This window comes from Trematomus bernacchii, unplaced genomic scaffold (genome assembly GCF_902827165.1).
Source record: "Trematomus bernacchii unplaced genomic scaffold, fTreBer1.1, whole genome shotgun sequence".
In the NCBI taxonomy this organism is placed as follows: domain Eukaryota; kingdom Metazoa; phylum Chordata; class Actinopteri; order Perciformes; family Nototheniidae; genus Trematomus; species Trematomus bernacchii.
Window position 1 is genome coordinate 6,761,049 of NW_022987513.1, and position 20,809 is coordinate 6,781,857.

Consider the following 20,809-nt stretch of genomic DNA (forward strand, 5'->3'; position numbering starts at 1 on the left):
GGAAAAGGGAAATCCCAAAGAAATCCTTATCCAGTGTTGATTTTCCCTTAATGATTTGTTTTCCAGAGTTATTCATGCTGACATTGACATTTCCAATCATTTCAGCTATTAAAAGAACTAAAATGTAAGACCTGTCCCTTTGGTCTTCTGTTTACTAAATGTTTTTCTTCATAGCAAAAGCCAAATGGTGTTTTTTCGGACACACCAGTAACGGACCCAGGCTGTCTGAGGGGCAGGGGCAGAAATACATTGAAAAAGTGTGCCAGCTGCATGCAGTGGGGCACTCGCATAACGTTTTTTAGTATGTAGGACAGGCTGTAATATCACATTTGTGCCTCTGGAAGAGAACCCTTTAAGTTCCTAACCATGTTTTCTCCACTTGGAGGGCACCCTTGAGGGCACTTCAACATGTTGTTTCTACGTTAAGGGATCCCTAGATGGCATTTCATCCAATCTCCTACAATAATTGCACTTCATAGGCACTTTTCCATGTTTTCTCCACTGGAATAGCATCCAATTGGATATTTTATCAGGTTTTCTCTGTCAAAGGGTTTCCTAAAGGGTATAATTTTCTGTCTGCTATAGGGGCATCCAAAAAGGGTGCTTTGTTTCAAACAGGGGTCACTAAGGCTGCCCCCCTTTTACACCAGCGATACAGACCTTTAGCCTAAAACAACAAAAGCAAAGCATACAGGCTCTGCTGCTCTGAGGTGAAGCTATAATTGAGATGGCCATTAACAATTAACCAGCTCCTATTCATTCATGCTGAAGCTTCTTTGTTTGTCAAGGTCATTATGTGAGAAAGGATACAAAGCCAGGAGGGCTCAATAAAAACAAGGGCATTAAAATATCATCTTACAGGAACATGCCTCCACTGGGCCGTCCACATTCAGCCTGAATGACTTCGAGTACATAAGACATTATGCAGCAGGGCTACAAGTTAATGATAGAGTTACAAACAGACCACTGCAGCACATTGCTGTGCATCAAAGTGTGACCTGGATCCGGAGCAAGATGTGGAACAAGTGAGTTACAGCATGCTGCAGAATTTCGTCACGTTTCAGGGGTTTAAAATGTCATCTATCCTGGTCAGGTGTTGTTTGTGTAATAATAAGACTTAGGAGACCAAGGAGAGGTCACTGATAATATTCGCTATTAAAATAATCAGATCCTTGCTTTACACAATCACTACTGTTTTTTTATGTGAATGGGTTTAAAACTCCAATAGTGTAACAGCTAGGACCTTCAGTGCACAGGCTGGGATTCTCTGCTGCACGATGTCCTCCATGTTTTTTATTACCCAGCATCCCTCCCTCTGCCTGTCCCTCTGTCTTATCTATCATCCTAATAAGCCCCAGTGTGCGGATTTGTGGGGTAAGGACTCTCCTGCCAAACTCCTGGGCTTTATCCCTGCAGGAAGCAAATCTCTAACAGAACACTCCTGTGACCAGCGTCTGTGTTCATACACCGTGAAAGTTGCTTTATACGCAGTGGAAGTATTCATTATAAGTAGTATTACTTGAGTATGTGTCAAAAATACTTATACTATTACAATGAAAACCCTCTTTTAATAATATAATAGTAAATGTAACGTAGTAGGGTATTACACATTCATAATGTCATATGTAAAAGCATTATTATTTATAGTTAATGTAATAATGTGTGGCTTACTTAAAGGGATAGAAGTGACACATTGGGGTCAAGCAAGGTACCACTAGACGCGTAACTAAACATGTTTAGTGGATTAAAATGTTGCAATAACTTTCATTAACTACAAACACTGTGAAAAGGTTGATGTTATGAAACAAAAATGCTATCCCCCTTCTTTTACATATTCTATTTGTAGTACTAGTTAAGTACCTAATGAGATCATTTAGTCTGTGAATAACTGGAGACACATGTGGAAGCTTAGTTTAGCAATGGGACCCCAGCAGAGAAGGATCAATTAGTTGTTTTCCCATTTTCCCAAGATTTGGTAAGAACAGATAACAGTCAGAGAGGAGAGGAAGACAGAGAGGAGGCAGCATGATGAAGAAGAGTGAGAGATGAGGAAGAGGCACTGCTGTCCTCCAGGCGTGCAGGTTGCAGGTTCACCTGGCGTGGGCACCCGGCCCTGCACTGTGGAGGAGACACAAAGGGACTAATGGAGGGTTTATGATTCTCTATCTCAGCACCTGACAGCCTCCTACAAGCAGTGGTATCATAACAAGCAGGCTCCTGTGTCACAGAGCAGTGAACAGACAGCTGATGGCACTGCACCCCCAGGGTACTTCTTACTTGATCTTTCCTGCGCTTGTTAAAAGCCTTGAGATGTTTTCCACAAGAGAGGAGGAAGCATAATACACAAACTCGATACTGACTGACATTTGTTTGGAAAACAAAAGGCGAAGCCAGCGACGGCCCACTTGAGGTTTAAGAGTAACTGACTTCTTCTAGAGTCTTGTTTATGCTGTAGCCGGAGAAAGAATTAACACACTGTAGGAGTCTAAATAAAATTTGGTTTGGCTGTTCAAATTTGAATAATAAAAAGAAACACACATTCCTCACTTGATTAAAGTAAGAGTTCAACCATTTGGGGAAATAGGACAATGTTTACTGTCTGGGCCACCAGCAGATGGTAAGCTTTTCCCCCAAATCTAATCTTTATATTTGCCAAAAATGGTAAATTCCATTAAAAAAATTGTAAATTCCAAAATGGTACCCTTCCATCATGCAAGGGTTTCTGAATGCACTGTGGGGCCTGCCAGCTAGCCTACAAGGATCACTGGGTAAAGATCAAGTGAAACCTCAAGCTGGGGCTGATTTCATGGGGACAAAACATCATTCTGTTTGTATAGAAGTCTATGAGAAAATGACCTGTAGTTTTCCCTTGGTTTTTTAGATTAGTAAACATTTGAATGAGTTTGTGGTCTCAATAGCTAGTTTCAAGTATTTTAACAGCCTGATGATCATTTGGTCATTTAAATCAAAATACAAGTTGCTACCACGGTGATTTCAGCTATGGTGTTTTTCTTCTTAGAAACCACTTATTTTCAGTTAATGAAAGTTTATAGTAACATTTGTGCTTAAAGACATTCCAAAGAGTCTATTGTTCATGTTTGCACCTTGCTAACAAGCTAGCTCCAACTGATGACTTAGCTCCAGATAGTCCAAACACAACGGACAAAATCCCAAACTTGAGGCTTCAAAACGTTTAGAAGTAAACGATTTGGAAGTAACTACGACAACTTATTTTATGCAGCTTATGAAAAAAAGTTGAAGCAACTAAAGCCAAAGTGGAAGTCAATCTCAACTGTTCCGTCTCTGGCCCTGGCCCAGAGTCTCTCAGTCTGTCCTCAAGCTAATTTGCCTGTTTAGTGACCAGTTTTCCGCCCGGGTCAGCTTCCATTTGATGCTGGCTCGGGGCACGTCAGTGAAGTCCATCTCCTGTCATCTCTGCACATTACAGCCACTCTCTCCTTTTAGTCATACAGCCCCGGTTCTAATGATCCAGATTAGTTAACAGGTTTAGCACCGCAGCTGTCATGTTGGAACCCTTGCTATCCATTATAGTCCACCTTCTCCCGGTGCCACAGGTGGCCGTTCCAATAACAGCCCGCCTCTAACCCAGATAGGAGACAGGCGAGAAATTAGATAAAAATTTTGCAAGCTTCTCTCTCCCAGTGCAATCACACAACAGCATGTGTGGAGCTGCTATATATGGGTGTAGGCCTGTGTCTTATTCTCACTGGATTATTTAAACTACCCAATTATCCCCAGGCCCCACGAGAGCTGACCCACACTGGGCCCCTTGTCCCAGGAGGGTGAGAGGAAGTAGGACTCATTATGACAAGGTGGAGGTTTTCTCCAGCAGTTTCATGAGCAGGGTTACGGCCTCAGATGGGGCAAAGGTGCACGACAAGAAAAGGGACGAAAAAATGACCAGAGGAGACGCGTGACACAAAGCTAGAACACGAGAAAGTGAAAATCCAAATAACACGCTGAAATGACAAAGCAAGAGAGAGTTGGATTCTGTTCCTATCTCTTATCGATGATTTACCAAAAGCTGTTTTTTTTTTGTGCTTTTTTTTATTCTTTTGAGGAAAACATCTTTGTGCAATGACTAACTGAATTTGAATCATTATATATTAGGATGTTCTTGAAAAAGAGAGAAAAATAAGGCATGAATAATCTACATTTGGATCAATTTAAGACTCCAAGAGTGGAATGAATACTTTTCATAGTCACTGTTTACTATACTACGTGCCTAAACTGTTTAAATTGTTGCATTTTTTAAACACAAATGTTGATACTCACACAAAAGTATCTTTAAACATTAAAACAATTCGAAGACATAGTAAACCCCAAGGGACCTCGAGCATTGTGAAAGAGGTTTTGCACTGGCAGCAGCATCGGGAAGGGAAGGACACAATTTGCAAGCCAAACACATGATGAGGGATTCGATTGTTTGCCCCAACAGTGATGCAGAGGACAATGAGCATGTCTGGTGAAGAGAGGGAAGATCCACAACAGGAGAAAGAAGAGGAGGCAGATTTGGAGAACTGGAACGTGTCCTTCAGTCAAATTAGCAAAAACTAGCATAGCTTTTGGAAGACCAGCAACACATGGCACTTCCTGCTCATATGTTCCGAGTTATAAAACAGTGACATTAACAGTACAGTGTACAAACATTGCTATTTCATACAGGTGTTTGAGTGTTGCCCTGGGTTTACTTACTGTTTAGTTACCTCTCATCATTGTTTGCCCTGTGTGAGTTTGGTGGGGTCAAGGTAATGTGGGATCATGGGAAATGTTGTCTTTACCACTGTTGCTGAGCCGTCTTCTCCACAGAAGTCTCCTCCTCTTCAAACAAACGGACAAAGGATTAAAACAGGTGAAAACACTGAATAAAGACGTTTAACAGGCTGGAATTACCAGTATTTATATAATCTTATTACATAGTTTTGTTTAATAAGAATAGATTGTCAATACTCACTGTAAAACACATCCGGCCTTTTTGGTTTAAACCAAATTTGGATCAGGTAACCTCAGTGAAGTTCAGTAGACTTTTGAAAAGGTGTATTTTTCATTAAAATGTGAAACACAATATATCTGTAATTATGAAAATTAGAACAAATAAATAGCAATTTATTATGACGTGCTTAGATGTTATACTCTCCTTCATTACTTTATAATTAGTTCATAGTATATTATGCATTTTTGGGTGAGTCAATGCAATGGGTGTGAGTTTGGGCGCGTCATGAAGAACTGTGGGATCATGGGAGATGGTCTTTACTGCCTCTGCTGAGCTCTCCAAATGTCTGATATCACCCACCCTTACCATGACATCTCATATGTGACATTACAGGTACTGCTAGCATTTTCTTATTTGCTCTCCACCTTCACGGCTGCTTTTTTCACCTTGGGTAAATGAGAGCAGAGGATCCTGGGAGAGGGGGGCAGCAGCAGGAGGAGGAGGAGGAGTAGGCCAGGCAGGAGAGCTGACTCACCCCGGTGTGGGGGCTCTGATGGCGCAGAGGGGCACTGAATCATCAGGAGTGTTATTGAGTATTTCCTCCATTTGATGTCATTATCGCCCCAGTGATCATCGGCACTGTGTGTGTGTGTGGGGGGGGGGCGGGGGGGTGCCTGTGAGGTAAAACAGAAAGCTTGGAGAGAAATCACAGAATTGGGACTGTTAGATAAAAGTGGAAAAGATTGACTTCTGAGAGGTGGAAAGGCTGGAAGCAGCGTGAACAAGAACTATTGACGTTGGAGTTGGATCTGCTGGGAGTGTGTGGGCTCTGATCAATGCCGCCTGAGGGATCAATAAATGTTTTTGTCAGTGCACAGAAATTCTCTATTGAGCCTACACACAGAAAAGATGACATCACAAGTTGTATTCAAGTCATTTCTATTTTTATTAGAAACGGAACACATGTCCAACCCAAGCAGAACGTGGTGTTGTTTTTACCTTCAATGTGCCATGCATACAAAATCAGAATCAAAGTGTCCGTCTGTTAGTGCCCGATAACGTTTATGTTTGTAAGGGGTTGATATCAAAGTCTTTATATACTGTGCAATTAATATTCACAGATATGTACATTCAAATTAGTCAGCCTCGAACATCAAGCATCCTCGCGGAACAAAAGAAACATTAAAAGTAAAAAGTTACACAAAACTTCAAATCAAACAATATATCTCTCTTTTAAAATAGAATTAATAACTATTCGGCTAACATGAGTTAAATTATGATTGCTTCATTTTTAACCATAGGCACGTAGTAGATAGGTGAGGCGTCGTAAAAGCCCAACAGAGTATCTCCTCCTCCCTCCTCACTGCAGCTGATGTTTGTGTAAACAAAACCACCGAGCTATTCTACGGTCCTCCAAGGGACCATTTCAAAAATAAAAGTATAAAATAAAAAAACTAACTTTAAAGGTTTCCTCTGATATGTGACAAAAGGAAGGAACTCTACATGGAGCTCTTTCCGGGATGTTTCACGGCTCACAATGATTGGTTTCTTTGGTATAAACCACCATGGCTTCCCTACAACTAAAATGATTTCTTCATTTGAAATGAGTACAGTAATGATTGGAAATCCACCCCCATCAACTCTCTTTAAAACTTAAGTTCAGATTAGTCAACATACACAACTTGATGCCTTTGTTTAACATGAAAGCACATGACTTATTTTGGTGGAAGTGGCTACAGGTGGATCTTAATAAAAGGTGGTGTTAGTGTAATGTGATTGAAAGCCACATTAAACATTTAGGAACTCTGTAATTACAAAAGATGAGGTAATTCAGTATTAATCCATTTTCAGCTTACAAAATATGAGATGAGTTGCTTGTGAATAAGTGGGATAATGTGTTTATTTTACAGTTTTGTCAATTCGTAACAAGAGTTTTTGAAGTGATGTGAGGGGTCAACCACCTGTGGGAATCAGCTATACATGTTTCTGAATGACACCAGTGTTCATCACGATACACAAGGTATGGGGGCAAGATGGTGTGACACTACAGCGTGATATTATTCCTATAACTGGTGTGAAAACCCTTTTTTTATGTTAGATAAAATAATGACAATGAATAAATAAATCAGGGGTTAAACTAAAGGCCTTAAAGAGTTGCCGGTTTCTAAATTACATTATTTTTGCTGCTGTTCATTTTCGTGAACATCATTTGACATCATAATGGTATTTAATTCACTCACTAGTGAAAATACAGCAACCTCTTGATTCAATTACATGAAGGAATGCATTGCAATATTATTTTATCACAGTTTTCCCTCAGCTTTAATGTCAATTCTCATCCTATGCAAACATTATGGCTATTTGAATCTCATCCTAATCCTGGTCGGCCGATCTTAATGCACATATCAGACCTATTTTTCCAATATCTGTGACAAATTTCTGATCATTCCCTTAAAAAAAAAACCTAATTTACTTCTGTTTTGAAAAAAAAATGGAAAGAAGGGACGTTGAAGGAGAGAAGGTGGGTAGAGAGGAAGGATAGATAAAAGAAAAGAAAAAAGGATAGAGAGGAAGGAGCTAGTAGGTCAGCACTTTCTCCCCATGGTGACTAATGACACTCCACTGGCCTGGACAGTATTTTTAGGATGCTCTTCATGTCCACTGAGACATGAGAGTCGCCATGGTGACCTGTTTTCACCATGATCAACTATGAAACCCAGCTGTTTAAGGAGGAGCCAAGGCAGGAGAAAAACTAATAAACCTCCCCTTGAAGGTCTCGAATTTGGCACACTTCATGTCCTTTAGCACGGCTTCTTCAAGTATAACTAAAAAAAAAAAGACCCCGCAATTGTTCATGTTTCAGTGAATGCACATGCTGATACTGGATTCACCTAAGGCAAAAAGGATTGTGAGTAAATGTGGAAAGTGCTCTTTGAGAACCCCTCCACAGCTCCTGTCCAGAGTGCTGCAGAGAGTTACCGGATTGGAGGGTCGTCCTTTACAAGGAAAGCACTGGATGGTCGGGGAGGGTCTCCTCCCTCACCCCTCCGCCAATGTTCAAAGTGGACCTGCTGTGTCAGGATGTGTCCCCTTCAGGTCGTTCTCCTCCATCCTCTCGGTGGAGCTCTCAGGGGGACACGTTGAGCAGCTTGGTAGATTTGTTGGGGTAACTGATAGCCAGGCTGATGGCAGCGATGTTCTTCAGAGCCTACGTGATGAAAAAAAAGGGGTGTGAATGATAACAGAAAAACCAAGCAGTGGGAACTAGAGGGCACCGATCTGCTACCGATAGACTGGAATAGCTAGATTGGGTATTGGTGACAATTCATGTTTTTGTCTAACAACATGAATGCAAACAGCAGCACGGTGGTGGTAGGCAGGTGGGTTAAAGCAGTTTTATTAGAGTATGTTGCTGCCTGCTGTGGCAGGAAATGAGGTTGAACCAAAAAGTAGAGTTGTGGGATTTTTTTTTTTTTAACTTCACAATATGACCATTTGATGATTCATTTGATCCAGAGTTTAGCTTTTCACCTTATATCACCTTCATCATAAGGCTTACATGACATACCTGCTAACTTTAAGTACTAGGTTACAGCCGCTGTTTCCCAGTCTCACTTAAAGAGGACATATTCTGCTCATATTCAGGTACATTTGTTATCAAATCAAGTTTTATTTATATAGCACATTTATAAACAATTTTTGGTCTGGCCAAAGTGCTGTACAAATAATAAAAAAATACCCTACAGTAAAGACATTTTACAGCCAATACAACAGCACAGTTTGTTCAGAATATCAGTATGGGAAAAAAAAGGGAAAAATAAATAAATACTATGTTCCTCTACTGAGACATGTTTCCATGCTTTAATGTTCAAAAAGGTCTTTATTCTTCTCATACTGCCTGTGCTGCAGCACCTCTTTTCACCCTCTGTCTGAAACCAGAGCCCAGTCTGCTCTGATTGGTTAGCTGGCCGGCTGTGTTGTGATTGATCAACCGCTTAGAGATGTCCCACCCCTTAGCCTATCACTTACAATAAGTCGGAGCACTAGCGAACAGAAGCACAGGTGTTACATTGTGATGTCATCATGTTACAGAAAACAAAGGAGTCCAATGGAGGAGTTTCAGCCAGGGGGGGGGGCAGTGTGAGGGACAGACACTTTGGGATTTCAATCTTTACAGATAATTTGCATGAACAAAAACGTATATAAAAGACTACAGGAAAGGCAAAACCCCAAAAAGCATAACAGGGCCCCTTTAATATAATTTGTTTTTCACTCAGTTTCTTGCAGAATACACCAAATGTGTTTATTTTTTGTTCTGAGAGAAAATGATAGTGCTCCCCTCTGCATTTTCACTTTTGACACTTTTGAAGGTCTTTTCTTGAAAAATACCGTTCCCTAGGTAATGCCCCGACACACAGGAGCCTACCCTGTTATCAGTTTTAGAGTGAAAAGTAAATAGAAGCCATGTCACGAGTAGTGAAATGAACATGATCCAGGATCCTCTATCCATCCTGTGTTGTGGTAAAACAACTTGAAGAGAAAGTGAGTGAGCTTGTTATGATGTGGATGGCATTTTTCCAACCTTTCGAAATCGAACTTCAGCCAATTTACTTTAGGACTTGTTATCATAATAGTTATGCCTACTGCCAAGGCATGTACTGTAGTTTTTTGTTTTCAACCTGAAAGGTATTAGGTAACTGCTCAACAGAACCACCCACAGTGTTTTTTCACCACCCCGCATCCTCCTCTCCTCTTAACTGCCTCCAGGCTCCTCTGCTGTTTCGCAGAGTCCCCAGCACAGAGAGCGCTGTGCCACACATTCTAATGCACTGTCATTACAAAACACATTAGTGCTGAGTGCCCACACATATTTAAAACGAGGGGGGGGGGGGGGGGGGGGGGGGGGGGGGGGTGGGGGGGGGGGGAGGTGCGGAGGGATCTGCCGGGTGTCAACAGCCTGGTGATTCACTAGAAAAAGAGACTCCAGCCACGAGCTGACTCACAGCCACGGAAGACTGTTCGACTAACGGGACTGTGTGTTTTGGACTGACATTTGCATATTATTACAACACTTCAGGGAGAGTGGGCAACTTCTTTGAGGTACTATCATCCAAGTCAGGCAGCAATTGAAATTGAAATCATCAAAGACGACCCAAGAGAGCCTGGCTGAAGGCATGGCTTTGAATTAAAAAAGGCCGAGGTTGTAAAAATGGCACAGTGGTTATGATGCAAACCCTGCACCGTATGTACCTACTACTAATATCTACCTAAAACTATTAACTTCTATGTTAACTTCTAACTGTAAGTTAGCTGTACTTTGGACTCGCACTTGCACATAGATGTTGTAAATATTCACCGTATTTATAATTATTCACGTTATTTTTATTTAAACTGTTACATATATTATATTTCCTATTCTTATTATACCCATTATGTTTACGTTTACATGCCAAAGCCTGTGTTGCCTTTGTCTCGTATTGCTGCTATGACACATGATTCTCCCTATGGGGATTCATAAAGGTTTATATTGTCTTATTGTAAAAATATATATATTTGAAGACTTACCATTGCAGTGTGATTGAGGAGCTGCTCGTCAGTGGTCATGGCCAACAAATACTCCTGGAGGATCCCCTGCGCCTGAAAAACAAACAGCACGTTTTAAAAAATGTAGATCACAGAAGAAGAAACACACAGGCCGGATAATGTCATGAATTACAGCGACTTCCTGAGACAGACTGCTTTAAGAGGTTACATAAGGGATGAATTAGGTTATAAATGAGGCCTGGTTCCCTGACCACTCTTCATCTCTATCTCAGCATCACATTTAGCTGTGGTATGTTGAAACAGTAAATCAAAATTATAAACAAACTGAAGAGCGCTTCCACTAAAGCCCTACGGGGAGAGACATACCTCTGGTTACATAAGCATGAGGAGTTGATAAGACTACATGGCGGCTAAATGGGCTGAGACTGGCCAAATGGAGCTTTTACAGAGCTGGAGACAAAGTCCAGAGCCCTGGTCACACCATCCATCTCACAGCACCCCGACTGTTTATGCCGAGGGGAACATCCTAGGACCATTTGTATAGTCAGGAGTGCGTGACATAAAGTTTTGATTCCTAAATATAACTTTCACTTCCTGGGGTAGAGAGGGTTCAATGAATCTCAGCGGACCTGGCTGTGAACTTTGTGTGCGTATAAAGAATGAGAAGCCGGAATGTGGACAGCGCCGGCCGTTACAACTTTAAAAATAATCCAGTTCCAGGCTCAGACCTAATATGGACATAGAGGATCCAGTGCACTCATTAGCTTCCCATGATTCTACAGTACAGTCATTACAGAGCCTTTGAACTCGGCTACATGTCATCACCGCAGTTAAGTTCATAGAGGGCCACCATTTGCAATGAACACTGATCATCGGATGGTGACAGATGGAGCGCTGTGTCGTAGGTAGAGCACAGACCCAGCTGGTGATGGTTTTACAATATGGATGGATGGATTTTGAAAGGAGACTTTTCCCAAACTAGATTCCAAGAGTCCCGTCTTGTTATAAAATTATCTGTGAACAAATGCAGATGTTGAGAAGTCCTGGAACAGTGGATCCAGTTGTGGACTGTGTGAATATCCCAATCCCTGGCATTAACTTTATCTAACAGCCATTTGTTTTGATACTTCCTGTAAGGCGATAACGACCAGGTTGATACGTTCATGAGGGTGACATTAAAAAATCGGAATTGTGCACAGCTTTTGTTAATGCATTTTTATCAATATTCAGTTTAGACCTGGTGTTTTTGCACAGTTGCAGATAATAGTAGGCCTCACTTATGTAAGTGTTATACTATTTGAAGAATGATATTTCAATGGTGGAAGGGTAGGGTAAGGGTTAATTCCTGAGTTGTGTGATCTGAACATTAATATTAACTCCATAGAGTTGAAAAGTCCAAAAGTCAAAATGTATTGAAAACAACAAAAATATTTAAAACATGTTTTATTATTCTTACCAAATATTCCTATTTATTGGCGGTGAGCCTTATGTAAATTACATTTAAACAACCAAATATGTAATTATGTTGAATGACTAATAATGTAATAAGATTAACTGATTGTTTATCAGGAGAAAGCTGGCAAAACTTAGATTGGAAAAGTAAATGGGTCAATGCATTTGTTTAAAACAACAGCTGTGCAAGACACTCTTTACCACAATAAATCGAAATGTTATCAAAATTGCAATATAGACCAGTGCAATATTTGGTAAAGGCCAAATATTTGAAAGTATTATTCTGAATGAAGTATGATGGTGCTGCAGAATACTTCTGGCTTACAAACCATATATAACAAACTTCATATACAAATCTTAGTTTTGTACAGATCCTAATAATCACACCACTCATCTTATATATATTTTAATTAGACTGTTGCAAAGAAAACTATGATTTTTTTCTCCAAATTGTGCAGTTGTTATTCTGTCCAGGTGTCTCCATGTGATAGGGGTGACTAACTGCTGCAGCACGCACATCTGTTGCTTTAACAGAGGACAGGTCAGGCTCTGCTGGATGGAGACTCGCCTCACACCAACATGTGTCATTGCTAACACAACACTGACCATGAAGGGCACCCCAGGCAAAGCTGCTGAGTGCTGCTACTGCCCCCTGGTGTTTGTCCTAAGAAACACATCTCCCTCACATGAAACAACATTCAGCTGCTGCAGATGGGAGCCAGCATCCTGGAAGACAAGTCAACTGATGTAATGTTATTGTCAGATGAGCACCCCGAGGACTCAGTGAGCAGAGCAGAAGGGAACAGGGAAAGGTAGTGCAGTTCTGGGACGCTGCGTCGATTGCAGCCACAGATGGGAAACTCCTGTCTGACGGCGGGTTCATAATCCTCGAGGAATCTCTCAATCAATAATTCAAGACAATTGAGAACGAGAGTGAGAGAGCCAGTACGCATCACAAAATAGATGGCATCTCTGTGGCACTGTTCCGTCTGGCAGATGGCAGGGCTGGGCTTTGGCCCCGAGCCCAGAGCAGAACAGGTGGGTGGAGGAGAAACATGCTCGGATATAGACAGAGAGGGTGGAAGAAAGACAGCGGTAGAGAAGAAAATATTTTTCCTCTGATCATTTCATTTAAATTGCCTCAAACTGCAAGAGTAAAACACTGAAGGTTCCTCTTAGGCCTATAATAGTAGTTTCTTTACCATAGCCTTGTTCAGTTTCTCTCCACCACAAAGTCAATAATGCTGTCATCCCAGCAAAAACACCTAAATAAATAACTCACATGTTGTTTAGCCACACCTCCAACTATAAAGCAATACCCAGGGGTTAAATTGGGTTGAAACATGGTGCAGCCCTAATTTGTATATTAGCATGATTGTAGCAAAGCGGGATAAAGACATTTTGTCACTCACACATAACCTTGGATATTATTTTGGCCTTAATTGTATAGGGGAATGTCTAATCTGAGAGTACACATGTAGTTTCTTCTCACTTTTCTTTAGCAGGATTTGGTAGAAAATGGCACTTTGAAAGTCATAGAAAGGGTTGGATATGTGAAAAGGTGTGTATATCAATGCTGAAGATTTCTCTGTATTTTGCTGCCTTCTATTAAATAAAAAACATTTTATATAATATGCAATAATATTCATATCATACTTTACACAGTATCTTTTATTATTGTATTTATTTGCCTTGCAAGGTAATATTGTAAGACATTGTGTGTGTGTGTGTGTGCGCGTGTGTGTGTGTGTGAGACTCACAATGGCTCTGGCCTCTGCGACGAAGAAGAGTTCAGTGAGGGCTCGGTGAAGAGGCAGCAGCACGGTGATGCTGGTGGGGTCCTGGCTCAGAGTGTTCTCCATGGACATGAACAGCTGCCACAGAGGGCGCAGCAGCGTCAGCTCACCGGCCCTGCAGAGCAAACAGAACACATGTACACATACCATAAAGAGGAGCACTCTGGGAAAGGTAAAGCTGTGGCAGGAAAAACAACAACAACAACAAATACAATTATAATGACTTTGGATCTTGTAACTTCCAACAGCCATAAAAAATGTGTACTGCTCAAATTGATTGTATATTTCTAGATTGCCCCAAAAGAGGAAAAAAAGTATTTGTTATTTATTATAATAAAAAAGTCATTCTGTATCTATCTGTATGATCAAGTATCATAAACAATTTAATTTACAGACATGAATAGCGCTTAGAGAGGCACTATGTACTCTATTGCTATTTCATTGCTGCAAATAGTTTGCGATATGTTTTTTTCTTCTTTTTTTTCCCCTTTCTAAAATCCAGAATCTCTAATAACGCAAATATTAATATTTTTAGAACCGTATCTGCTGGATACAAGAAGCACACTACTTTACTGAAAGTCCATTATCAGTATATGTGCCATAAGGGCTTCAAGTTTCCACAGTGCAGAAGTACAATTTGCATACAGTATAGAGTTGCAACGTGACTTTGCAAGAGCCCCATTCACTTTGGCCTCACTGTTTGAGCACTATTGGTATGAAACTAAATCAAGCCAACACGCACAAGCTTGTGTGCACACAAACTTTTCCAGGTAGCATAATTCAGCTGCAGCTTAAACTAACTCCCTTCTGAATTAGCTTCTGGTAGCCGAGTCTGTAAACACATGTGCAAATTCCTGCACACATCCTTTATCTAATTTCCATGGCGATTACCACGACATGAGGAATTAACAAGGCTTTATGCCATCCCTCTGGAGAGGGAAATATGTGCACTGGGTCCTCTTAGCCAAGAAAGCATTACTTACGAGCAGGTGCCCAAGTGAGAATGATGGTGCATATTACTTTTGGGTTCCAGACATGACAATATAAGCCTACAGTTTTTAGCAGAAGCATTAGAAGCATTAGAAGCAAGAATTGGAGAAAAGGGATGAATGCATGGATGTTTTTCTTACGTCTGTGACTGACACTGCAGGAGGCGGAGCAACAGGTGAATGGCTTTGAGTCGCTGGTTCCCAGTCTGACGGCAGGCCACGCCCACCTGCCACTCCCAGATGTCAGACAGTGGCAGGTGAAGGAGCACTTGGTCATCTGCTAACATCTGCTTCAGTATCTCAAAACCTGATTAGACCACAAGCGAAAGGGCAGAGAGGTTAATGACCTGAGGATTTATTTGGGTACTTTGAGGAGTCAACAAATGAAAGCAGGTTTGCAAAAATGTAAAAGGAGTGTGTATCTGTTTTAATGTGAAGCACCTGTCTGGAAACGTCCTCTGTGCCCTCCTGTAACGGTGAACTTGTAGCCCCACTCTGTGTTGCTCATGTCTGACATAAACCTGTAGTACAGGGTATCACCTGAGAAGAAAAACACACAAACGGGGTTTAAACACAATAGTCAACATATCTAAAAATGGGAACCCATAAAGCAGAAAAGGAACATTTAAATATTTCTCACCAGGAATCTCAAAGTCCGACCATTTCTGAGGGGAGCCACTGAAGTTGTGGACGTCCTGGAGGAAATCACTGCTGCTGGACATGAGGAGCTCATCACAGCCTTCCTCTGTGTAGCAGCGGGAGTCAAACTTCACTGACAGGTAGATGGCTCCTGGGATGTGCACCTTGTCCTAAAGAGAGACAAGAAACTGAATTAAAAGAAAGACATGCCCTGTTTCAAATAAAGACCTGTACTAATACATCGATTATTTTGCAAGTTCTTCTTTAGTCAAGCCATTATACATGTTGTGACCAGCTCAAAGTTGGAAATTAGGAAATATTAAAGCTTTTTTAAAACAGTTATGGCTGTAATTGATGATGCACCTCCCTTGTAGACCACCAATACCCACAGATGGGGACTATAACATCACTGTTATGAAATAAAACTACAATGTGCAATTTGTCATGTACATTTACTCATGTTTTTCTGGCTGCTACTACTCAGACTGTAACACCACTGTTGAGAGGTGACTGTGATGTGTGCAATATACCCTTTTTATACAAAATTGTTTGCCACTTACTGCTGCCTCATTACTTTTATATGTTCACTTTTTATAATGCTGCTACTTGTTTCTGTTACCATGAGTGTGCATTTATTTGTATTTCTTCTGGTAATATGCTTGCTTCTATATTTAATATGTTACTCCGTCTCCTTCCTTTGCCGTAATATTGTACATTTCCCTGCTGTGGGATAAATTACAGAATTTTTGATCCTGACTCTAAATTGTAACAAAAAGGAATGTTACCCACCTCAAAGTTGGTGTTGTTGTCGTATGGGTGTTTGGACTCTCTGATCTGCACAGCCATGCCTGGCTCCTCCATGAACTGGCAGGCAGTGAGGGACAGACTGCACAGCATACTCTGGCTGCAACCCTTCAGCACCCTCTGGAGAATCTGATTATGAATGGATAATCACACTCACATTAATCCACAGAGCACCTACAACAAATCAAATGTTAAAAACACAACATAATCTCCTAATGTTTCTCTTTTATGTCCCACCTTCTCCCAGAGCGGCCTCTCCTCCAGCTGCATCAACATGTCCAGGATGTAGGCCATGTGCGAGGCGCCGTTCAGCTCCAGGGCCTCCTCGCTCAGTGCTGCGTCGGCGGGCCAGTCGGCCAGCAGCGAGGCCAGCACGTGGCGGGCGTACAGCGTGGCGATGGCCTGGTTGACCTTCACCAGGTATTGACGAACTGCTCGATTGCTGCGGACGTCCAGCTCCTTGTGCAGGAGAGCTGAACTTTTGGTGCGCCGCTGTTTGGCGTAGCTGAGCTGCAGGTCGTTCTCAGAATTTGTGATGAGCTTCTGGGCCACAACGTTGATCTCCTCCGTGGCCTTTTCACAGTGGCTGGGTTTGGACTGTGGGTGGGAAGTCAATGATGGGGACATATTAGAATATTGACATATGGAAAATGTAATAAAAACACCTTTCCTCAGAGTTTCTCTTCTCTTCTCGTTGTAGTTTGTAAGGCTTAAGAGTTTGTAGTTTCGATTTTTTTGGAGTTGTATGAGTTCTTATCCATAGTCAGTTTATTTCCTATAGTAGATGTCAGCAAATCGTCAAACAGGAATACCAGCAAAAAAGCAAAGCTCTTGTCAGGGGGCAGCAACAAAAAATATTATAGCCACCTAAACAAAGTGTCACAAAAAACATATATATATATCAGTTAAATGTATGCTATAATTAGACATACTGTTCTGATGGAGAACTGATCAGTTATCTATGATCTCTCTATCCATCAGACTCCATTTACAAAAAGAGTAATTTACCTTGTAAAATTAAGAGTTGCTGGTCTACTGCTGACCTTGATTAGTTAGTGTGTTATTTTATAAATGTAGAGATTTAGAACTAACCCTTTGAAACTCTGAAAGCATTGGTAAACCAGCAACACCCTTGTTCTGAGAGGTATAATTGCAGTTTTTGTAAATGGAGTCTGGTTGCTTTCAAGAGAGCATAGATAACAGCGGTAAATAATGTGTTACTGCTATGAAAATATTCGGATATAATTTGGAGTACACTTGAACTGATATTTATAATTTTAAAGTGGCTAGATATGCTGCTGCCCCCATCCTCTTTAGTATATTGCGTAGCTTCTGTGCTATCACCCCTGTCTGTTTCTCCAAACTGGGAGAGTAACAACCATTATGAAATGTACAGTAGGTATTACACTTACAGCAGATAAGTACCTTAAAGCCCATGTTTCATGTTGTTTGCAAGTCACAAACTATGCTTTTTGAGGGCACATCAACAACTCACCACGCATGACACCACAATCATGTCAGTGTCCACAGCCTTGGTGTTCCTCTCCTCGGAGCGAGGCCGCCTGCCAGGCTGCCACTTCTGAGCCAGCGTCCGGATTGTTTCATCTGTTTTTATCTCTTCTCCGTCAAATCTGATAATAACACAAAGGCACATAACAGAGAGGTAGTATCAGATTGTGAAGTATGACCTTTACCACGCAACATCATATTAAAAGAAAAGTCAATAAAAAAACAATTTGTCGGCTGACCTCTTCTGCACCTCCAGGAAAAAGGAATCGGTTCTCTTCATCTGCAGCTCATACATGGCTCGCAGGATGGGGAGAGGGGCGTTTAAGGCATCGTGTGTGATCTGTGTGAAAAGAAGAAAATCACTGTAAGGTTTCTAGATAAATAAACAAGTCAATTAGCTTTTCATTTTGCTTTTTACTGCACTGTGCAGATAAAAATAGCAATTTTCTAATGGGAGGGGCAGTGATTCTATAATCAGCCCCAGCAGTCAACATGTTTAAGTGTCCTTGCGTATGATACATGGCTCCCGTTGGAATGTCCCTTCGGATAAATGCGTCAAAAACATGTAATGTAATGGGACTGAAAGAGACCATTAGGGACGTTTCTATTGTATTGCATTGTTTTGAAGTAGTGTTCTTAAACTGTACATGAATAGCAAATTGTAACTTCAGTCAAAATGATTTAACTACAAATAAAACATTTAAATAATAATCTAGCTGACTGAAATGAATGAGTAGTTTGCACTTATGGAAATCTCTTATAGTATCCCTAATCACCTGGAAGCAAATCTTTGTCTCCTCATCGAGCCCCTCTAAGGGGTCGGGCTTGTTGCTGACGTCGGTCTCGTCGGCACAGCAGCTGGAGTGGTCCGAGTCGTGCTCTTTGTCCTGCTCTCTTTGGTCCCGCTCTGGGTCCTGGGCCATGGAGTGGATCTCCCTCTTGGAGGAGTAGAGCATGATGGAGAGGATCTCCAGGTCTCGCAGCAACCACAGCTTGGTGAAGCCGGTCCCTTTGCTGCACTTCCTCACCAGCAGCTGCGTCAGGCCTGACTCCTGGATGTCCTCCTGAGCGTGCTCTACTCCATGTTTCTACACAAGAGAAGAAATAAAAAACATGATCTAAGCCAGTTGCTCCTAGCCTACACAACCACTCAGATGTTGTTCTGGAGACTTTTAACACTGACCTGAGACAGTTTAAGAGAGTTGTGCAGTCCTGAATTTGAGTCAATCTTATGTCATACGGATTTAAAATAAGCTCTTTTATGCTTTTGAATGAATCTCATCAAGACTATTTCAACTGTGTCTATACTTGTCTCGGTCAGAAATCAATGATATGTCTCCAGTTTGTTCAAAATGCTGCAGCCAGCAATAAAATAAGAGACCATATTACCCCAGTCTTTGAATATCTGCACTGACTACCAGCGAGATTCAGAATAGATTATAATATGTTACTGTTTTTTAAGCCCAAACTAATCTGCTGATCTTTTTACTTTTTATTTCATTTCATTTAATTTCAAACCTTTATTTAACCAGATTGGTCCCATTGAGATCATAGATCTCTTTTTCAAGGGAGACCTGCAGCATATAGGTTCCACATGAAACATAAAACAATAAAGGACATCATACATTATATTTACAGGATACATTTACAAGTACCCATAGTTTCAAAGAGCATTTCATTTAGCCTAGCTTTAAAAACATGCAGAGGAATGAGATTGCTCAGTTTCAATTCTTGCTGAAGACTGTTCCAAGCAAGTGGAGCTGCGCACATAAAAGCTGTCTTACCTAAGACAGTCCTTGCTCTTGGCACATCTAACAATACTACATCATGCGATCTCAGACAATAGCTACTTGCAACTCTCTGTGTTATCAGAGAGCAGATATAATACGGGAGTTTACCCAACATGGCTTTATAAATAAACGTGTACCAGTGACTGAGCCTCCGTACAGTAAGTGAAGGCAAACCTGCCTTGGCATACAGGGTACAGTGATGTGTAAGTGCTTTACAATTAGTGACAAATCTCAGTGCGCTGTGATAGGCGGCATCTAACTTGTTCAGGTAATGGGCAGGTGCATTCATATAGACCAGATCACCATAGTCCAGCACAGGTAAAAAGGTCACAGAGACTTTTCCTGGCCTCAAGTGAGAAACAGGACTTGTTTCTGAAAAAGAAACCATAGCTTAACCCTCAGCTTTCTAAGCAGATTATTGACCTGAAGTTTAAAAGAGAGACAATCATCAAGCCAGATACCAAGGTATTTATAACAGGCAACCACTTCTAGTACTTGTCCTTGCATAGTAACAATATCTAAAACAGGCTCCGGTGTCTTTTTAGCTTTTGAAAAAAGCATTACCTTGGTTTTCTCAACATTTAAAAGAAGCTTAAGCTCAGAGAGCTGCGTCTGAATAATGTTAAAAACAGCCTGTAATTTAACAACAGCCTCCTTAATCGAGGGACCTGCACAATACATCACGGTATCATCCGCATAAACATGTAAAGTAGCTTCATCCACATTTTCACCTAAACTGTTGATATACATATGGAGAATAAAAGTGGACCTAAAACAGAACCTTGAGGAACACCATTAGCAATGTTTAACCACTCAGAAGTGAGCCCATCAAAATGAACACATTGGGACCTTTCAGAGAGGTAGTTCACAAACCACCCCACTGCATGGCTGGATATGCAAATACTGACCAGCCTCTGCTTCAAGATGCGATGATCGACGGTATCAAATGCTTTGGAAAGGTCAATAAATAGAGCTGCACAACTCTGCTTATTGTCTAAAATATTCGTAATGTCATTCACCACTTTCATTGTGGCAGTAATGGTGCCATGTTGCTTTCTGAAGCCTGACTGATGTTTAGACAGGATATCATTTTTACATAGAAACTCCTTTACTTGTTCACTCACTAGGCTTTCAAGAACCTTAGCCAGAACTGACAATTTAGAGATTGGCCTATAGTTATTTAAAATAGTTGCTTCCCCTCCTTTTAGTAAAGGCAGGACATAAGCGGACTTCCATACTTTTGGAATTGCATTTGTGCTGAGGGAGAGGTTAAAAAGAGTAGTGAGAGGTGGAGCAATAAAATCTGCAGCTATCTTTAAAAAGAAAGGTTCT

General features: G+C 41.1%; 1 protein-coding gene across 1 annotated transcript in view; it reads right to left on the reverse strand.

The window, feature by feature from the left end:
• Positions 1-5,881: 5,881 nt before the first annotated feature.
• zzef1 (zinc finger, ZZ-type with EF hand domain 1) overlaps positions 5,882-20,809 on the reverse strand; it is a 42,027-nt gene continuing 27,099 nt past the window's right edge. Inside the window, 11 exon segments of the mRNA XM_034115005.1 lie at positions 5,882-8,162; positions 10,520-10,591; positions 13,711-13,861; positions 14,877-15,042; positions 15,177-15,275; positions 15,376-15,544; positions 16,164-16,307; positions 16,416-16,775; positions 17,674-17,809; positions 17,927-18,027; positions 18,464-18,775. Of these exon segments, the coding sequence (XP_033970896.1) occupies positions 8,082-8,162; positions 10,520-10,591; positions 13,711-13,861; positions 14,877-15,042; positions 15,177-15,275; positions 15,376-15,544; positions 16,164-16,307; positions 16,416-16,775; positions 17,674-17,809; positions 17,927-18,027; positions 18,464-18,775 (1,791 nt within the window). The 3' untranslated portion in view covers positions 5,882-8,081.